Source organism: Tenrec ecaudatus, chromosome 9, assembly GCF_050624435.1.
Source record: "Tenrec ecaudatus isolate mTenEca1 chromosome 9, mTenEca1.hap1, whole genome shotgun sequence".
NCBI classification, from domain to species: Eukaryota; Metazoa; Chordata; class Mammalia; order Afrosoricida; family Tenrecidae; genus Tenrec; species Tenrec ecaudatus.
Genome location: NC_134538.1, coordinates 121361895 through 121384287, shown reverse-complemented (window position 1 = coordinate 121384287; position 22393 = coordinate 121361895). Strand labels below are relative to the sequence as shown.

The window sequence follows — 22393 nt, the reverse complement described above, 5'->3', positions numbered from 1 at the left end:
TTAGACTACATGGGATGTTGACTTATACATAATAAGAAAATTTAAGTGACTGAATCCTGTTAGTAAACAATGAGGGCACAAAATTTAATAACACTCATTTGTTCTGGTAGGATTCTGTCTATAGAACTAAGATATGACGTTAAAAACTAAGACAATATGAAAGCGGCAAATATGTGGTATTCTAAAATTGCCTATTATTGGGTTACCTTAAAAGCAAAACTACCTGTATACCCACAAAACTGGAATGTACAAGGTATGAATCTGCAAATTTGGAAGTCCTCAAAAATGAAATTGAATGCATAAAGATAGATACTTTAGGCATTATTAAGCTAAAATGGACTGATCTTGGCCATTTAGAGTTGAAGAATAATTTATTGTGGAAGTGAAGAAGAATCGTATTACATTCATCTTCAAAAAAGTTTCAAGGTCTATCTTGAAGTACAGCGCTGTCAGTGATAGGCTAATGTTCACACACATAAGAAAGAGAAGTGAATATACAACTATTATTAAAATTTATACACCAACCACTAGAGCCTAAGATGAAGAAACTGAAGATTTTTTACCACTTTCTCCATACTGAAATTGATCAAACATGCAACCAAAGATATATTTATAATTACTGGTGATTGGAATGTGACAGTTAAGAACAGAGAGGCAGGAACAATAGTTGAAAAATAGGATTTTGGTGATAGAAATTATACCTGATATCACATGATAGAATTTTACAGAATTTACAACTTATTCATTGCAGATACCTTTTTCAACAACTTAAATAGTGACCCTCCCAAGATGAGATACAGAGTAATCAAATTGATCATCTCTATGGGAAGAGATGAAGAAGCTCCATATTATCAGTAAGAATGAGGTCAGGGCTAACTGTGGAGTAGACTATCAGTTATTTACATGCAAGTTTAATTTGAATAAAATGAAAGCAAGTCCAGTCCACAAAAGCCAAAAACCCTTAATATCTATTACCTGTGTTCAGAGGCAATCTCAAGGATTGATTTGACACATTGAACACTAATTATCGAAGATAACTGGGTTGTGGGATAGCATCGAGAACATCATATATGAAGAAAGCAAAAGGTCATTGAAAAGAACAAAATGAATTTCAGAAGATATTGAAAATGTCTGAAGCATGCAGAGATGCTGAAGTGACCAGAAGAAATAACAGCATAAAAGGTTAAAAGATTTCAAAAGATGAACTTCTACTGCAATAGCATATGCAAAGACTTGGAGAGTTAGAAAACCAAAAGAGAAGAACAATCATAGCATTTCTCAAGTTGAAAGACTTGAAGAAAAAATTTAAGCCCTGAGTTGCAACATTGAAGAATTTTATGAGCAAAATATTGCAAGATACAGGAAGCATCAAAAGAAGACGGGAATAATGTACAAGTCATGGCGCCCCAACGAACGGGTCAACATTTAGCTGTTTAAGGAATTAGCATGTGACCAGGGACCAATGATATTGAGCAAAGTGTTTATTGGTCTGTGCGAAGAAAAATTTTACAAGAGTTTTATTGGCATATAATTCACATCGTGGGGAAAGGAAGTGGTGTTAACAAACCCAGGGACAAGGGAACAAGTGATCCAAATCAGTGGTGAGTAGGGTGTAGGAGGCCTGGTAGGGCAGGACTAAGAGTAATGTAACTGAGAGGAATCACTGAAGCCCAAATGAAGGCTGAGCATGATAGTGGAACAAGGGGAAAGTAAAAGGAAATAGAGGAAAGAGCTAGGAGACAAAGGGCATTTAGAGAGGTCTAAATAAAGGCATGTACATATGTAAATACATTCATATATGAGGATGTGGAAATAGATCTATGTGCATATATGTATAGGTTTAGTATTAAGGTAGCAGATGGACATTGGGCCTCCACTCAAGTACTCCCTCAATGCAAGAATACTTTCTTCTGTTAAACTGGTATTCCATGATGCTCACCTTCCTGATACAACTGCTGAAGACAAAGCGGGTGAATAAGCAAATGTGAAGAAAGCTGATGATGCCTATCAAAAGATACAGCATCTGGGGTCTTAAAGGTTTGAAGGTAAACTAGTGGCCATCTAGCTCAGAAGCAACAAAGCCCACATGAAGAAGCACACCAGCCTGTGTGATCACGAGGTGTCGAAGGGATCAGGTATCAGGCATCAAAGAACAAAAAATCACATCATTGTGAATGACGGGGAGTGCAGAGTGGGGACCCAAGGCTCATCTGTAGGCAACTAGACATCCCCTTATGGGAGGGTGGTAGGTAGGAAATGAGCAACTAAGGGTGGAGTGTAGCAACAATAAAACACAACTTTCCTCTACTTCCTAAATGCTTTCCCCCCCATCCCCCCCACTATCATGATCCCAATTCTACCTTACAAATCTGGCTAGACCAGAGGATGTACACTGGTACAGATAGGAACTGGGAACAGGGAATCCAGGGTGGATGATCCCTTTGGAACCAGAGGTGAGAGTGGCAATACTGGGAGGGTGGAGGAAAGGTGGGGTGGGGTGGAAAGGGGGAACCGATTACAGGGATCTACATATATCCTCCTCCCTGGAGACAAATGACAGAAAAGTGGGTGAAGGGAGATGTCGGACAGTGCAAGATATGACAATAATTTATAAGGAAGGGGGAAAACGGGGAGGGAGCGGGGAAATGAGCTGATGCCAGGGGCTTAAGTGGAGAGCAAATGTTTTGAGAATGGTGAGGGCAACGAATGTACAAATGTGCTTTACACAATTGATGTATGTATGGATTGGGATAAGAGTTGTATGAGCCCCCAATAAGATGATTTAAAAAAAATCACATTGTATAATTCAATAGTTCTATCACATCAAGAATGTGCAATCATCACCACACTCAATTTTGAACATTTTCTTGATTCTTACATACATTGTTATTGGCTCTCCATTTCCCCTCACCCTTTCTTGCTATATCATCAAGGAACCATTAATCCAATGGTCTCAATAGATTACTCTCCTTGGATTTCATATATGGAAAAACATAAATAACAATAACAAAATAAAACATTAAAACCTCAATGTAAAAAAAGAAAATGTTAAAAACGAACAAATTTAATGGATCATACTCATGCCATCAAGTCAATAATGACTCATAGTGACCTGTGGATTTCTGAGATTAACTGTTTATGGGAGTAGAGAGTAATTTTTCCTCCCTTGGAGCTGCTGGTGGCTTTGAACTGCTGCTCTTGCTAATTGCATCCCAATCAGTAACTACTACACCACCAAGTCTCCATAGATGGAATCATAAAGGAGATAATATTACAGGGTGCTAAATTTTAACCGAAGTGCATCTGCAACAATTCACTTTCCAGTGCATTTTGCATGATAACAAGCTGTTCACATCCCTGGTCCAGTGTCAGAGGGGATTCACCAGAAGCTTCATCCACATGTATTTCCCCTTCCCGTTTTAAAACATTTTTAAATTTTTAAACAAATATCTTTAAAATGGGTCAAAAGGGAGGTCAAGAGATAAGATACGTTTTGACCAACCTCTCTTTGCCATATTTGATGTCATCTGTGAAGGTAGTTGGTGCCTCATGTTACAGCTGCTGTTTGAAAGCCAGGCACTATCTAGTTTCTCTGCTGTAGCACTCACGTCTTCAGCCATCTCTTCAGGGAGGGGATAATAAAGCAGGGCCATCTTATAAGAACGAATTGTTCTTGGATTGGAGCTAGAATTAAGTGTAAACCCCCAGTCCATTCCTGCTTCTGTGGTTTATATAAGTCTCTGGTTCAACTCATAGATAACCATTTTCATTTTATATTAGAACGTATTATCAGTCATCCTCCAGGGCATCACTCCAAGTGCCATCAAGTCCATGCTGACTCAGCAGCAGTGTAGACCAGGCTTGAACTGCACCTTGCATCTCTGAGACTGCAGCTCTTCATAGGAGTAGAACGTCTTACCCTTCTGTGGAGCCCGCTGGTGTTTTGAGTGGTTGGCCTGGTGGTTAGCAGCCCAGTACATAGCCACTGCTCGCTGTTGGTGTCATTAGTGTAGCCAGTGTTAGAGAATGTAAAACACTGTTTAAAAAATGAAATTATAGGTCAGCTATGAACTGCAGTACATGAATTGCTGACTTGTACAACTCTTATATGACTGGACACTATTTACACTAAACAATGGGGGTTGATGATAGGACAAACCTTCCAGTAATCATTCACAGCAGGAGAGCCATACTTACCAGTTTCATACACATCATAATGAAGCAAGAAGGACATTAAAATAATATATGGTAGTTCAGGGCCATCATTCATTGGGGCACTCTCAAGGCAAGAGGTTTGAATCAAAGCTCAACATCTGCCAGTTCTATGCCTTTGGCCTAGTAATCATCTAAAAAAAATCATTTTATTGGGGGCTTGTACACTCTTACCACAATCCATCTATCCTTCCATCATGTCAAGCACATTTGTACATTCATTGCCATCATTTTTTTAAATAAATCATTTTATTGGGGCTCATATAACTCTTATCACAATCCATACATCAATTGATTAAAGCACCCTTATACATTTGTTGCCCTCATCATTTTCAAAATTTGCCTTCTACTTGGGTTCCTAGAATCAGCTCATTTTCCTTTTCCCTCCCCCCTCACTGCCTGCTCCCCGCTGCCATCATTTTCTAAACATTTTCTTTCTACTTGAGCCTTTGGTATAAGCTTCTCATTTTACCCCCTCCCTCCCTCATGAACCCTTGATAAATTATAAATGATAATTTTTCATGTCTTATACTGACTGATGTCTCCCTTCACCCACTTTTCTGTTGTCCATCCCCCTGGGAGGGAGTTATATGTAGATCATTGTGACTGGTTCCCCCTTTCAACCCCCACCTTCCCTTTACCCTCCTGGTATGGCTACTCTCAATATTGGTCCTGAGGGATTTTTCTGTCCTGGGTTGCCTGTGTTTCCAGCTCTTATCTGTACCTGTGTACATGCTCTGGTCTAGCCAGTCGTCTCCTGCTTATACTTGGAAATTTCAGCCATCAGTCCAATGGCTGCTTGTGGGTTTGAGTTAAAGCCCAGTTCCCTTAGTGGAATTTCCATATTGAGTCCTTCTGGTGTGACCTATGAAAGATGTTGGGTGCCTCAAAAGAACAGTATAAATTCTCAGTAGTCTATAGCACATGGACTGGGACACCAAGGACTGCATAGAAACTAGGTCAACAGTGTCCAATTAGGAACCTAGTACCAAGTGCCATGACATTTGAGGCAGCTACCTGTTCAACCAATTGGAAGTGAATCATATTTGAACTCTTTCCAAAGAAAGGCAAACTAACAGAATGCAAAATTTATTGGATAATATTATAAATGTCACTTGGAAGTAAAAATTTGCTGAAGATAATTTAAAAATGCTTGCATCAGTACATTAACAGGGAACTGCCAGAAATTCAAGCCAGATTTGTAAGATGTGGAATGTGTCATATCGCTGACATCAGATGGCCCTTGGCTGAAAGCAGAGCATACCAGATGATGTTTACATGTGTTTATTGACTTCACTAAGACACTTGACTATGGTTCATATTGAGGAAGGATACGACAGGACTGTACAGTGTTTTGTTCTGTTGTACATAAAGTTGTACATGAGTTGGAACCGACTCATGAGCACCTAATAATATCTCAGTATTTGTTCCATCTGTTCTTATGTGTTTTGTACTTTTTAGAATGTTTTTTAAACATTTTATTAGGGACTCCTACAATTCTTATCACAATCCATATATATACATACATCAATTGTATAAAGCACATCCGTACATTCTTTGCCCTAATCATTTTCAAAGCATTTGCTCTCCACTTAAGCCCTTTGCATCAGGTCCTCTTTCTTTTCCCCCTCCCTCCCCGCTCCCCCTCCCTCATGAGCCCTTGAGAATCTATAGATTGTTATTTTGTCATATCTTGCCCTATCCGGAGTCTTTAGAATGTTTTTTAATGTTTCTATCTTTTATTATCCATGGATTTATCTTTCAGTTTTAGTGCTGAGTACATTTTTGAAGTCCTAGTGGTGCTGTGGGTCAGGCATTGGTCCACTAGCCACAAGGTTGGCTTTTCCAACTCACCAGCTCTGCAGGAGAACGATGGGGCTGTCTTCCCCCTTAAAGATTAATAGTCTCAGAACCTTCAGGAGCAGTTTTCTACTGCCCTATAGAATCATGAAGAGCCAGAATTGACTTGATGGTGTGTTGTTTTGGATGATGGAGGACTGGGTGATGTTTCGTTCTGTTGTACATAAGGTCTTTATGAATAGTCGGAATCTACTCTTACGGCACTTACCAACATCTTTAATATCACCATCTATTTTTAAGTCAAACAGTATTTTACATTTGGTTCAGTCTCCTCTGATATCTATTTCAGTCTTTTCTTTGTTTTTAATGATCCTTTGTTTTCTTCAGGTAAAGGATATCATCCCACAACTCTTTGTTCTTCTATCCTTAGTGCATGTAAATATTGAGATGATCACTAATTTCAGGCATTATGTATTCATGATATATTTTGGCTCGTAAGGTCTTATTTGGATTTTTAAAGTTTTTCACCTGGAACTTGCATCTGAGTAGTTGATGGTCTGATTGGCAGATAGTCCTGGCCTTGTTTCTGACTGCTGATAGTGGTTTCTCCATCATCTCTTCTTAGATGTAGTTTATTTGATGCCTGTCTATTCCATTTGGTGAGGTCGACATGTATACTCAGTTTACTTTATTGAATAAAATATTTCTAATGTATTAGTCTTACACAATTCTGTCATGTCATCTCTGGCATAATTTCTTTCATGAAGCCCATATTTTCAAATCCTGACCCTTTTTCATTGGTTCCAGTCACCAGTAATTATCAGTTAATGTTGATTGCATGTTTGATTAGTTTTAGACTGCCGAAGTTGGTAAAGGGCTTCATTATTTGGAATTAGTGGTTGGCATGCAAATTTGAATAATAGTTAAATTAACTATTCTCTGCAGGTGTATGGATATTTCCCTATCACTGATACCATTATCTCCTGGATAGAACTGGAAATGTGCTAGGTGTTGAGTAGCAGTGCTATCCCTCTGGTTGATGATGTTGGTCCTGGCATAGGAGGCCATATGATAGATTTAGATTTCAGCTCACTAATGCCTAGAATATTGAAGTGTTCCATTTCATTTTTTACTGTTTCTCAGGTTTGTTTTTTTAAAATCATACTTCATGCATTCCACGTTCAAGTTGCTAATGAATGTTTGAAGCTATTTCATCTCATTTTTAGTCAGGCCACATCAATAAATGAAGGCCCCACAAACCTTAATCGATTCATGTCATTAAGATGAAATCCTTGATTCTACAGAGAATGACAATAGACCCTCTGGGGACAGAAAGGAACCTACCTACCATGCCCAGAAAGAAGCAGAAGCAAATGAAGAGGGAGGAAGGGAGTGGAGCACACCCTGACCCACCAAGCCCTGAGGACAATAGCCCTGCTCAGAGCAGCCAATGCACAGAGAGGACCTTATGGCCTGCCCCACTAGGAGACGTGACTTCCCACACTGACCCATATCTCTGCATGGGACTACACTGGAGATACCATATGGGATGTGTGACTGAGCTGACCCAGGACACAGAGGAAAAACACTAAGGGCGTGCAATAGAACAGCAAGGGGAGCAGAACAAGGAAGTCCTGAGGGAGTAGCAAAAAGAGACTTTGGGGCCAGGGCGTGGCACCCCATCAGACCCGACCAGAAAACACTCCTAAAGGTCAACAAACAGACCTTGAACTATTTATAGGTTTTTCTTCCTTTTTTTTGGTTTTGTTTTGTATGTCATTGACTTTTTTGTTGTTACTGTCATTTTGTTTTTCTGTGTCATTTTGTTTGGCTCTGTCTTGTTTTTATGTGCATATTATTATCTCTGCAGGTCTATCTAGATAAGCTATGCTGGATAAACAATGTGGAGAAGAAAATAACAGGACTGATGGTTCCGGGGCGGGGGGGACGTAGGAGAGGGAAAGGTGGGGGAAAGGAAGTGGAGTTAACACCCAGGGACAAGCAAAGGAGTGATTCAAATCAAGTGGCAAGGAGTGGGTGGGAGGCCTGGTAGGGTTTGATCAAGGTCAATGTAACAGAGGAATTACTGAAACCCAAATGAATGCTGAGCATGATAGTGGGACAAGAGGAAAGTGAAAGGAAATAGAGGAATGAGCTAGGAGGCAAAGGGCATATATAGTGGCCTAAATAAAGGCATGTACATATGTAAATATATATGTATATATGATGATGGTAAAATGGATCTATGTGCATATATTTATAGGTTTAGTGTTTAGGTAGCAGATGGACATTGGGCCTCCACTCAAGTACTCCCTCAATGCATAATACTTTCTTCTATTAAATTAGCATTCTATAATGCTCACTTTCTCGACACAACTGCTGAAGACAAATGGGAGCATAAGCAAATGTGATGAAGAAAGGTGATGGTGCCCAGCTATCAAAAGATATAGCATCTAAGGTCTTAAAGGTTTGAAGGTAAACAAGCAGCCATCTAGCTAAGAAGCAACAGCCCACATGGAAGAAGCACACCAGCCTGTGTGTTCACGAGGGTATCAGGTACCATGCACCAAAGAACAAAAAATCATATAATCGAATGAAGGGGAGTGGGGGGTGTGGACCCAAGGCCCATCTGTAGGCAACTGGACATCCCTTTGCAGAGGAGTAGCGGGGAGGTCACTCAGGGTGCAGTGTAACATCCATGAAACATACAACTTTCCTGTACTTAAATGCAACCGCCATCATGATCCCAATTCTACCTTACAAACCTGGCTAGACCAGAGAATGTACACTAGTGTAGATGGGAACTGGAAACACAGGGAATCCAGGACAGATGATCCCTTTGGGACCAGAGGTGAGAGTGGCGAAACTGGGAGGGTGGAGGGAAGGTCAGCTAGAAAGGGGTAACCGACTACAAGGATCTACATATAACCTCCTCCCTGGGGGACGGACAACAGAAAAGTGGGTAAAGCGAGACATCGGACAGTGTAAAATATGATAAAATAATAATTTATAAATTATCAAGGGTTCATGAGGGAGTGGGAAGCGGGGAGGGAGGAGAAAAAAAATGAGCTGATACCAAGGGCTCAGGTAGCAAATGTTTTAGAATGATGATGGCAACAAATGTACAAATGTGCTTGACACAATGGATGGATATACGGATTGCAATGAGAGTTGTATGAGCCCCCAATAAAATGATTTAAATAAAAAAAAAGAAGACATTGATTTAAGGCACACACAAAAAAGATTGTAGGATGGAGTGCTTAGAAAATTGAGTAATTGGTGAAAGAGGAGTGCTTAAAGGAGGGAAATAATTCCTGGTTCTTTTCTTGGAGGAGATAACTGTAATGTTTATGTGCAGGGTAGAACTTCATCTCTTGCCCTGTATTTTTTCTGTTTACTGTCTTGAATTTCTAAAAAGAATTGAAACTGGTATCTTCCTTTTACTTCCTTATGTTAGAAATAGCAGAAGTACAGCTGTTGTTGGCAAACTTATGTTGAGTATTTAAATTTTACGTTTTAATTGTCAATAACTTAAAAGATTGAGCTTAGTGCTTTAAAATATGCATTTCTTTTTAAAAAGTGACTTTTCTTTTTAAAGTAAAAGTTATGTAGGATCACAGAATTTTTCTTCATTAAAAACCACAGAAGGAAAGAGTAGTGTTGGGCTAGAGGAAAAAGATAAAAATGGAATAGGAGCATACGAAAAAGGAGATACCGAGCCTTATGCTAAATACTTCCAAAATGGGAGACCAGGAAAGAATGTGAAAACTGTCGTAAAATATGAAAAGGCTTCTAATTTAAGCCTTGTACCTCAGAAGGACAGGAGCCTTGGTGGTGCTGTGGGTTAGGCATTGGTCCATTTTAGAAGACAATTAATGTAGAACTATGCTCACACGGTTTTGATGGAATGAAAGTGTGATTCCAAGGAATTGTACTCAGTGGCCATCGAGTTAGTTCCAGGTCATGGTGACACCATGTGTGTCATAGTAGAGCTGTGTTCCATAGGTTAAAGACCCACAAAGTTTATTCCATTTTTATTATTTTTGCTGATTAAACACAGAGGGGCATACCTGTATTACAAAAATTTCCATATGTGTAATTCAGTGATGGGAATTACGTTCTGAGCTGTGCAGCCATTCTCCCCCTCCCGTGAGTTGCTCCTTCCCATCAGTACAAAGTTCCACTCCCACGTTTCCCATCTAATCCCTGGATCTTCAGTTTGCCTTCATTTACAGATCTTAAAAGAGCACAATGCTCAGGATAGACTTCTTTACTAGCTAATCTAAGTTATTGTTTGGCTTTAAAGATCTCAGGAAATATTTTTAGTTTAAGGTTAAAGATATTCTCAGAGCAAAAACTTCAGACTTCCATCTAGCCTCAATGGCTCAAGGAAGTCTAGATTCCACGAGAACTACATAGGGTTTGCACTGACTAGTTTTTTCTAGATTGTCAGACCTTCCTTTGTAGCCCTTGAGTGCATTCAAACCTCCAACCTGTTGGTTAGTAACCAAGTGTGTTCCCATTTGTTACCACCCATATACACCTCAAAAAATAATATACCCTGAAGTAAGTATTAGGTTTGTTTGATTGCTAGTAACAGTGGCTACAATTTTTGATAAGAAGTGTGGAGATTGGCAGCCCGGGTTCTGCATGATAGCTTTATCAATTAGCTCAAGCTCCTTTCTTCCCATGAATATACTTCTGATCTCGAGTCAAGTTCATGCTCGGTGTAGAACTTGAGCCTTTAAGGCAACAGTCTACTGTAGGGCATATGAAGGAGGATGGGGGGGGGAAAACCATAGGGCTTTCCCCAATTGAATCAGATTTTTTTTCCCCAATCATTTTATTAGGGACTCATACAACTCATCACAATCCATACATACATCAGTTATGTAAAGCACATTTGTACATTCATTGCTTTCATCATTCTCAAAACATTTGCTCTCCACCTAAGCCCCTGGGCATCAACTCCTCAATTTTCCCCTTCCCTCCCCTCTCCCCCTCCCTCATGAACCCTTAATAATTTATAAATTATTATTCTGTCATATATTTCCCTGTCCGACGTCTCCCTTTACCCACTTTTCTGTTGTCCGTCCCCCAGGGAGAGGTTATATGTAGATCCTTGTAATGGGTTCCCCCTTTCCACCCCACCCTCCCTCTACCTTCCTGGTATTGCCACTCTCACCACTGGTCCTGAAGGAATCATCTGCCCTGGATTCCCTGTGTTTCCAGTTCCTATCTGTACCAGTGTACATCCTTTGGTCTAGCCAGATTTGTAAGGTAGAATTGGGATCATGATAGTGGGTGGGGAGGAAGCCTTTAGGAACTAGAGGAAAGTTGTGTTTCATCGTTGCTACATCGCACCCTGACTGGCTCATCTCCCTGTGACCCTTCTGTAAGGGGATGTCCAATTGCCTACAGATGGGCTTTCGGTCTCCACTCTGTACTCCTCCCCATTCTGTTCCACGCCCTTAGTATTTTGCCTTGGTCTGGTGGGATCAGGTCGGGCAATTCTCCAGTGTTGTCCCCTGTAGGGCTATGGGTTAATAAGGGATGTCGTGTCATAGTGGGGCTGGCCATGTGGTCTTCTCTGTGGATTGGCTGCTCTGGGCGGGCACATCGTCCTCCAGGGTGGGTGGGCCAGGATGTGCTCCACTCTCTCTTCCTCCCCCTTCATTTGCTCCCATGTGCTCTGATCAGACATGCCCCTCTCCCTGAGCTACAGATTCAGTGCTGTCCTCTGAAATAAATTCTTCTGGGGGGAGGGGCAGGTGTCCACATAGTTGAGATTGGGGCCGGCCCCTTAGACCTCTCCATTGGTTCCCTAATCCATGCTGGCATGAGTCAGATTCTTTTAAGGAACCCAACTGAAAGTCTCACCCAACACTTGTGCTTATATCTCAACAGCAGTAACATGGCTTTAGCTGCAAGTAGGGATAGGGCAGACCTTTATCTGTGATTGGAAATATACTCTTCAAAAAGGAGAAAGGGGATTAAAATAATGGGAGTCAATTAGCATCCTACTATGCCAACCCAATTATTATTTAAATACAACGGATATAGGCAAATGTTCTCTTTTAACATTTGAGAAATTACGGAGTGTGGACTCCAGAGCCATTCTTAGAAAATGTTACTGGATGATTAAATCGAGGTAACCTCAAACTAACCAAGGTCAAACAGTAAAATTCAGGTAATACAACAAAGCCATTGTAAAAGAATCAGTGGTAAGCCATAAATTTGCTTAAATGTAGAAGAAAATGAAATAGCTGGGGAATAGTCATTGTGAACTCACATGTCAGTGTTTTTAATTTGGTCAGTATTTGTAGACAATAACTTGAAAGTATGAACATGTTGATTATGTTGAAAGTCATGGAAGGGAATTACTGTGTGCTTTGTCATGTTGAACCTTAAAGTAAAATGCTGAAATTATTGTTGACTAAAGAATGAGGATCCTCGTCGAGGAGGATCTCTAAGGTGTGCCATCAAGCTTGTGGCCAACCAACAAACCAACAAAAAGCTTGTGGTAAACTGAAGCTCATGATTTCTTTCAGTTTCATTTTATTTTATGTGGAATTCTTAGAAAAAATATTTATAAAGGACTACATACATGTTCATTTTAACAAATTCAAAGTATTCAAAAGGATATTATAAATAACATTATAAAGAAGCCCTGGTGGCACAGTGGTTAAGCGGATATCTACGAAATGAAAGATCAATAGTTTGGATACACCAGCCGCTCTGTGGAATAAAGCTGTGAAGATCTGCTTCCATAATGACTTACAGTCTTGGAAACCTGTTGGGCATTTCTCTTCTGTTCTATGGGGTCATTGAGTTGAAATTGACCCAACAGTAGTAAATTTAGAGTTATTTGTGTGTTTGTTGGTTCAGTGCACTTCTGTTTTAGTACAGGTGATTGGGAATACCAGGCTTGTGTTAGGTACACTGTGTTCCTCAAAGTATCTTCCATGCTTTTCACCACTTTGTAAAGAGGTTTTGTGCAGCAGATTTATCCAGTGTAATGCATAATTTGATAACTTGACAGCTGTTTCTATGAGTATTGATTGTGGATATGAGCAAGGTTAAATCCTTGCCAACTTCAGTCTTTTCTGTGCCTGACCTAAGCCAATGTATTTTCAATTACCACTATACTCAAGTATAAGCCAAGATTTTCAGCACATTTTTAATGCAGTTTTTGTGGTAAAATTAGATGCTTTGGCTGATAGTTGGGTCAGCTGATATTATACTCAACTATATACGGTGCCTCATATGCGTGTGAAAGTTGGACACTGAATAATGAAGACCAAAGAAGAAATGTATTTGAATTTTGGAATTGGTGAAGAGTTTGAAGGTACCACGGACTGCCAAAAAACCATAAAAACAAACATCTGTCTCAGAAGAAGTAGAGCCATCATACTCCTAAGAGGAAAGACTGGTGAGACATTCGCTCATGCACTTTGGACATGTCATAGAGAGGCCATTCCCTGGAGATGGATGACATTCTTGACAAAGTAGAAGGACAGCAAAAAAGTGGAAGGCCCTGGACAAGATGGATTGATACAGTGGCTACAACCAGGGGCTCATATATAAGAACAATTGTGAGGATGGTGCAGGATTAGGTAATGTTCCATTCACTGTGTGTCTGAACCTACAAACGGCACCTAACAACAATTTTAGTAAATCACTGGAACTCTGATTTACTTAATGTTTCAAATGGAGGCTCTTACAAGCACATCTCACTTTATGTGGACTTTGCAGGTACTGTGCTACAACAAGTGAACGTGTATGGCAACCTTGCATTAAGCAAATCTACTGGCAGTAGCATGTGCCCACTTTGTGTCTCTGTGATACATTTTTCTAATTCTCTAGATATTTCAAACTTTTTAGTATTGCTTTTGCATACTTAATATACTATCTTAAATATTGTAAACATAATTTTATATGTACTGGAAAACAAAAAATTACTGTGACTTTATTGTGATATTTCCTTTATTGTTGTTGTGTGGAACTTTACCAACCATACAAGTATCTCCAGAGAACAACTAAGATTCACAGTTTTCAAGGGTTGACTTTTTGATAAATATATTTCCAGGCCTATCTTGGTGAACTCAAACCTCCAGGCTTTCAGTGTGTTAATTATTTGCACCACCTGTGTCATTATTTGCATAGAGTGTGTGATTGGTTGATGGTAAAACTTTCTTGTGAACAGTGACAGAAGTTAAACTATTCAAATGAGTCATTTTATTTTATTTAGCTTAACCAGCAGTACAACAATAAAATAATCACTATCAATTAGATATTTAAAAGATCTTTTAAGTATTAGAAAAAAGCTTAAAACAATGCTCAAGGAATAGCAAACATTCTGTGAGTAGATGTTAAAATTAAGGAACCCTGGTATTTTAAAAAATTTCTTTAGAAGATTCTCTTAATTTGACAATAGCACAAACCACTTTTGATGACATAGGTTTGGAGAGAACTTATTAACCTATAGTTCCCTCCTCCCGACTATGTATTGTCCTCTTGTCTGAAACACACTAAGCAATGCTTCTATTTAAAATGGAAACCAAATTTACAAATATTCCCATCATGAATTGATATAGTAGAAATAGAATAACTATACTCATTGGACCTCATTTCACTTTTCATTTTTTCTATTCTAATATTGAAAACAATTATGTATGTATAATGGTGTTTACTCTTCACAGTAATTGCATAAGATATTATCTTTATTTCAGATGAAGAATTCAGATCTTTCCAAGAGATTGTGACAACTTTAGATTAGAAAGCATCCGCTCTGAAACTTAAGCTCTTCTTTTGCCCATGCTTTCTCTAGTCCTCCCATTGGAGTTTTACTTCCCCAACCAACAAAACCTTCATTAGTATGAGAAGTTTGATTTGAACCTGAGCATTTCCTACCCTTTTATGGTCAGAGCAGCTTTGTTCCCAGGATCTGAGGTGTAAACATTGCTTGCCTTAGATGTGGAGGAGGCACTGAGTTATATTTAGCATTAGCTTTTGGGAATGGAATTGGGCTAGACTTGCTAGGTTTGAGTTTAACTCATTTTCACGAGCAAATAGGTATGTTTTCATTTATTGAATGATAGGCTGGTTTATACAACTTGTTGTATTTTACACTTTACAATGTGTTACTACTACCTTTGCTTGTTAGGAAAGAATATGATTCTGTGTTTATGATATGCTTTTTGGGAGAGTACAGGAGTCAGATGAGGAGAATGTCTGTTTCTGTCACTTAAAATCATTCATCTGTGATGGTACTTTGGTTGATAACTTTAAAATTTTGATTGGTAAACCTCTATGCTAAATACAGACCACAAGTTACAGAATTCAGAACAAGTAAAGACCCGACTGTGGGTTAAGTGCAAGATGGTACTCCCCCCCCAAATGGATTTTTTTCCCTCTCAGAGTTATGTATTTAATTTTTTTTTTTACGAAACAACCTTATCACCTTCAATGCACTATCTCCATTATATAATACATTTGTCAAATCTGCGTTTCCATTCTTGGATACATTTTTTCAAACTCATTTGTTTAGATGGCTGACAGCACCTCTCTCTTTTCTCCTATACCTCTTCTGTGTCACCAAATCACTGTCCTTTTTGTCCCTCTTCATTCGCACAAACAAAAAGAAGTCGCAGGGAACAAGATCAGGTGAATAAGGTGTGTGGGGCTAGAGAGGCATGTTGTTTTTTTGCCCCAAACTGGCACACTGAGATGGCTGCGTGAGCAGGTGCATTTTTGTGGTGGCAAAACCAGTCTCCCGTCTGCCACAAATCAGGCCTTTTTTTGTGGCACACTGTTATGCAATTTTTTCCAGAACTTCTAAACAGAAAGCTCGATGAACAGTCTGACCTGATGGAATGAATTCCAAATGCACTGAGTTGACATGTTTATCCATTAGGGAAGTTGACAGACGTCCAGAAAAAGATTTGTCATCAATCAATATTTCACCTTTTTTGAAATGAGTAAACCACTTGCATGCTTCAGTTTTTCCCATAGCGCTGCCCTTTTAAGCTGTGTTTAACATCACAACCATTTCTGTGGCATTTTTCTTGAGCAGAAAACAAAATTTCAGAGCCACGTTCTGTTCTCGCAAATTGGCCATCACAAAATCAAGGTTCTAGTGAAACTGCTTTTACGAAAAAAATTAACTGTGACCAAAGAGACCCTTCCCAGGTGATGCCACTGAGTGCACTAACTCAAAGCAAGTTAGCTTGCCTAGTGGGAAAAATGCATTCTACAGAAGCTCTGCTCCACCCAGAGCAATTCTGGTTTTTTTTGGGGGGGTGGTGGTGGTGGTATCCTCTCATATTGGCCTTCTAACCAGGAGGTCAGTGGTGAAGAAAGATGAGACTGTCCACTTCTGTAAAGGTTTACAATCTTGGAGGTCCTAAGGAGCAGTTAGCGTCTTTTTGAGTTGGAATCTACTCAGTGGCAGTGGGTTTGTTTGGGGGGGGGGGGCGGAAAGACATTCGGCTGTTCTCAAATAACTTATTGATGGGGCCAGGGGTATATGCAACTTCGTAAAATCTATAAAAAATTCATTCATGCAAGCAACTATGTAAAATCTTAAAAAAAACAACTTATCCATATCATGAGGTACCAGGACAGATGAATTTGGAATGGAATGATTTGGAAGAACCTTATTAATAAAATGGAATTTTAGAGGTCTTGATAAAAATTCTATGAAGAACCTAGTGGTATAATGAGTTAAGCATTAAGATACTAACCAAAAGATCAGTAGTTCAGGCGCTCTTCCTTTCCAGCCTGGTCGCGGCGCTATGGCTCCCGCGAAGAAGGGCGGTGAGAAGAAGGGCCGTTCGGCCATCAACGAGGTCGTGACCAGGGAATACACCATCAACATTCACAAGCGTATCCATGGCGTGGGCTTCAAGAAGCGTGCCCCTCGGGCGCTCAAGGAGATTCGGAAGTTTGCCATGAAGGAGATGGGGACACCAGATGTACGAATCGACACCAGGCTCAACAAAGCTGTGTGGGCCAAAGGAATCAGGAATGTCCCGTACCGCATCCGTGTGCGGTTGTCAAGGAAACGAAACAAGGATGAAGATTCCCCAAACAAGTTCTACATACTGGTCACCTACGTGCCCGTCACCACTTTCAAACACCTACAGACCGTCAACGTGGATGAAAACTAGTGGCTGATTCTAATAAAGGTTTTTAAGCTGCAAAAAAAAAAAAAAGATCAGTAGTTCTAACCCACCAGACATTCTGTGGAGGAAAATGAGACAGTTAGCTCTTTAAAAATGTATAGTCAGGGTGCGAGGTAGTACCGATGAAGAGCACAGCTTTCCCCCAGATCCTGGATGCTTCTTCCCCCCAACTACCATGATCCGAATTCTACCTTGCAGGGCTGGATAGGGCAGAGGCTGTACACTGGTACATATGAGGGTTGGAGGCACAGGGAATCCAGGGTGGATGATACCTTCAGGACCAAGGGTGTGAGGGGCGATGCTGGGAGAGTGTAGGGTGAGTGGGTTGGAAAGGTGGAACTGATTACAGGGATCCACATGTGACCTCCCCCCCGGGGAGAGGGACAGCAGAGAAGGGGGGGAAGGGAGACTCCGGATAGAACAAGATATGACAAAATAACGATGTATAAATTACCAAGGGCACATGAGGGAGGTGGGAGCGGGGAGGGAGGGAAAAAAAAAAAAAGAGGACCTGATGCAAAGGGCTTAAGTGGAGAGCAAATGCTTTGAGAATGATTGGGGCCGGGAATGTATGGATGTGCTTTATACAATTGATGTATGTATATGTATGGATTGTGATAATAGTTGTATGAGTCCCTAATAAAATGTAAAAAAAGAAAAGAAAAGAAAATGAAAGAATGTACAGATGTGCTTTATACAATTGATGTATGTATATGTATGGACTGTGATAAGAGTTGTATGAGCCCCTAATAAAACGTTTTAAAAAAATGTATATCATCGGGCTCTCACTCTGCCTTGTAGGCTTGCTGTGAGTCAGAACAGACTCGTGGTAGTGCGTTTGGTTTGGGGTTATTTAAAAAACTGCCTCTGTAGGGGTTAGAGCACTTGGCTGCTAACCTAAAGATCAGTGTATTAGTGTGGCTACTTTAGAGAAACAAATCCACAGAAACTCATGTTAAGAGAGAGTTTTATATAAAGGTTATTACGCATCAAGAAAACATCCCAACCCAGTGCTGCCCAAGCCCACACGTCCAACATTAACCTATTAACTCCTATGTCCAACACCAATCCACAAAGTCCTCCTCCATCTCACAAAACTAGCTACCTCAGTCAACATTTCAAACCCCAGTTCTGTGGGAGAGAGATGTGGCATCTGCGTTTATAAAGATTGACAGACGTGGGAATCTGGTGGTGGGGCAGTCTACTCTGCCCTGTATGATTGTTGTGGATGCGGATGGACTCAACATCAGTGGGTTTTGTTTTGTTTTTTGGGTGCCAAATTTTAAACTTTCCTCATCCTCTTCTGAATCTGGCTTGAAGTTCCCTAATAACCCCCTGTAATAATTGTGACTATTGTCCGTGAGTGGCTATTGCAATTGATTATCAAACATTATTGCTTATTTTCTAATATATGTCTTAACTGCACCACATCATCCTACCCTTTTCTAACTCTGTATCTAGTTCAGACACCAGTCATTTCTCCTCTGACACTTTAAGTCTCTTCTTGGTTCAATAATTGATTGCAATAGCCACTCACAGACAACAGTTACAATTATAGGGGTTTAATAGGGAATTTCAAGTCAGATTCAGAAGAGATGGAACAAGGGATGTCATTGATCATGTCAGATAGATCTTGGCTGAGGGCAAAGAATATCAGAATGGTGCTGTGTTTTATTGACTATGCCAACTACCTTAACTGTGTGGATCATAACAACCTATGGGTAGCCATGAGAAGAACTGGAATTCCAGAACAAGTTGTTGTGCTCATGTGGAACTTGCACATGGATCAAGAGGTAGTTGTGAGAACAGAACAAGGGAATATTGGATGATTTAAAATCAGGAAATGTGGAGGGGGATTGGAACAGAGACCCAAAGCCCATCTGTAGACAATGGAACATTGTCCACAGAGGGGTCACAGGGAAGGGATGAGTCAACAAGGGTGCAGTAAAGAACCCATGAAACACAATAGTCCTATGGTTCCTTGATGCATCCTCATCCTCACCACCATGACCCCAGTGATGCCTCTCACTTTGCACTACACCAGAATTTGTACACAGCCATAAATAAGCGCTCCGGACACACATAACTCAGAAGCAGGAATGGGAAGAGAGATATCAGATGGGTAGGGTGAAGGGAGGAGGAGGAGAAGAAGAGGAAACTGATCGACACACAACCATCCACACCCTGGGAAAGAAAAACAGAAACCATGGGGGAAGGGAGACAGTGGTTGTTGTGAGACATGGAAATAATTTATTCTGGGGGCACATGGGAGAGGGGGAGACGCGGGTAAGGAGGTGGTGCTGACCAACCCAGGGACAGGGGAGCAACAAGTGATCCAAAATCAATGGAAAGGAGGGTGTGAGAGACCTGGTAGGGATTCAGCATGGGCAATGTAACCGAGAGAAACGTTATAAATACAGTTAGCCTTGCGGTTTTAGGATTAGAATATTTTCATTTCATAATACCCATCATTCTATTGCTCAGGAAGATAAAGTATCTGTGTTCATAGTACCCATTTTACGTTTTATGCTACTCCTCTCTCCCCCTGAAATGTTATTTTGTTGTTGAGACTATATACAATGAAGCAGACAGCAATTCCACAGATTTTACATGTGTAATTAAGTGAAATTGATTTTTATCTTGGAGCCTTGCATCCATTCTCCCCCTCCTTTTTTCGAGTTGTTCCTCTCATTAAGATCAACTCATTGCTTCCAGCTGAAAAGATGTGGAAGGCCATAGCTGATCTCCTCTGGCTTCCCTGTTGTCAGAGGGCAGAGTTCAGGCATGCCTTTTCCACACGCCACCCTTCTTTACTCTGCTGCCATGTCTTCCTCCCATGACACTCTTTTCTGTTGGGTTTGGTAATCTGTTGCAGTGGCCATACAGAACTCACAGGCAAAATTCACAATTCGGGGGGTTTATTAGGGAAGTTAATAGGTTACTCCATGCCAGAGTTAAAACACAGTAAGGATACAGCCATTGGTTCAACCAGCCACAGCCAAGTCTCTCAAGCATTTCCGTCATATGCTCCCTTGGTCTCTACTTCCATGGGCCAGGAAGTCAGCTGCTGCTCTGCCTCACAGTTTCAATGTCAGCGCTTAGCTTATGCTCCGTCTCATAGTCTGTTTGCGGTGGTCTTCATCTTGACCTGGCTCTTTTGTCCTATGTTTCAGAGCCTATCTTCTCTTTAACTTAATTCACTCACTCCCCCACCCCCACCCCCAATTCAGGTACACCTCTTCTGATGTCAAAGTTGCCTTCTGGATCAAGATAGTTCACAGTTCAGGGCTCTCGGTCCAATGGATGTGCTCTTCCACTGGTTCTTGCCGGTAGTGAGATCCCTGGCTTCAAAGGGGATTCCATTTATATGCAGCAGGATGGCAATCACAATGAATCCTGTTTAACAAGCACTTACAAGTGAGCAACTGAGTCCTATTCATATTTTCCCTGTCTTCTACCCAAAGGAACCTTCCTTGGTGGTATAGTGGTTATGTGTTGGGCATAGTGGACAGTTGGAAACCGCCAGCAATTCCTGCAGAGAAAGGATGGACTTTCTAACCCTGTAAAAGGTTTCAGTCTGGGAGACCTGTATGGGGGTTGCTACATTGACTCAGGCCGTTTGGAAAGAGAGAGAGAGAGAGAGAGGGAGAGGGAGAGGGAGAGGGAGAGGGAGAGAGAGAGAGAGAGAGAGAGAGAGAGAGAGAGAGAGAGAGAGAGAGAGAGAGAGAGAGAGAGAGAGAGAGAGAGACTGCTATAAGGTGGGGCAGACAGACTCAATCAGTTCCCAGGGAGTGCTGCTCTGTCTGTGTCAGAGACCTGAGCTATAGGGAGGCATGTGTGTGCAGCCTGTGGGAGCTAGCTCAACTACGGGGAGCTTCTACAGTTTGCAACAACCTGGCAACCAGTAATTACCAAGTGGGCCCCCCGGGAGTCACGCTCTGGTCAGATCCCCGTGGAGGTCTGCCTTGTTGCTATCAGTGTCCTCCAGGGAGATTGTCACCTAGGAGTGCAGCTTCAACTTGAGTCCTAACACACAGCAGCCTCAGCACCAACGGAAAGTGGGGGCAGACTATTCAGAATCGACTCCTGGGATGTTTTGTCTTGTTGGTTTCAAAGGCCAGAGCTAAGGGATAAGCAGGAAGGCAGACTCAGTGCTGACTGTGGGAGCAGATTTCACGACCAGGTTCTTCTGTATAACAATTGACAATGTCCAGGTGGAGGGACTGTTTAGCCCCAGATGAGCTTCAAGGGACGTCAACATTGCTGCTATTAGAGCCCTCACTGCAGTTTGTTGATTGCAAGTGTCTCGTAGCTCTCATTGCCGTTGATTCTGACTGTACAGTGTAGCCCCTGCCAGAGAGGTCTGCTTCTTGGCACACAGCAGCATCAGCCAGGAGCCCTCAGCACCAACTGAAAGGAACACACACAACAACATCCAAGGAGGCCTCTTCTGAGACTCTAAGGCCTCAGTTATATGGTATGTGGAGAGGTAGGTAGTGTTGACTATGAGAGTATACACTCCCTCATTGGCCTTCAGTGGTCACTCACAGTAGGTTTAAATGGACACTGCCTGGGTAGGTAGTTGGATGGTGCATGTGAAGTGGAACCATCCTTCCTCCGGAGAGGGTTGACTTCTTGATTTGGGGCCAGACACTTGGAGTCATGTCTCATTGTACTAGCAAGGTCTGTGTTGGTTAGGGATTGAGAAAAGTGACTTTTCTACCACATGTGACACCTTGTTGATTTGTTGATTCTCAACTGTCTGCAGTTCTCTACTACTGCTTTCCTCTGCTTCCTGTTTCAGTCTCATTCTATTTCCTGCTGTATTTGTGGAGAAAGGTTAGAATGATGGTTTGATTATGCTGCCATCGTTCCAAAATTTGATGGTATTTATTTCTGTAAAGGAACTTTAAAGCCATAATGTTATTAAAATAATGATTTAACAGGAACATAACCACACAGTCCCTGATTATACAGAGATTAAAGCTCCCAGCTGTTGAAGGTTGACAGTTCACCAGCCATTCAGAGGGAGAAAGATATGGCAGTCTTCCACAGAGATTTACAGACTCGCAAACTCAGTTCTAGTCTGTCCTACAGGGACATTAGGCGTCAGAATCAACTTAGTAGCAGTGGGTTATCTTAAACATAGAATCTATAAATTTATAATCCTGAACAGTTAAGGAATCAAAGGAGTT

The 22393-nt window shown here is 41.0% G+C and overlaps 2 protein-coding genes across 5 annotated transcripts in view; both read left to right on the top strand.

The window, feature by feature from the left end:
- PHTF2 (putative homeodomain transcription factor 2) overlaps positions 1-22393 on the top strand; it is a 142456-nt gene that overhangs the window by 14047 nt on the left and 106016 nt on the right. The window lies entirely within an intron of this gene.
- LOC142456503 (large ribosomal subunit protein eL31-like) lies at positions 16808-17183 on the top strand. The gene has a single exon (XM_075557652.1). The coding sequence runs from the start codon at positions 16809-16811 to the stop codon at positions 17181-17183; it is 375 nt and encodes a 124-aa protein (XP_075413767.1). The 5' UTR covers position 16808.

Coding starts and splice junctions, on each gene's coding strand:
- LOC142456503 (XM_075557652.1), top strand. CDS start 16,809: ATGGCTCCCGCGAAGAAGGGCGGTGAGAAGAAGGGCCGTTCGGCCATC.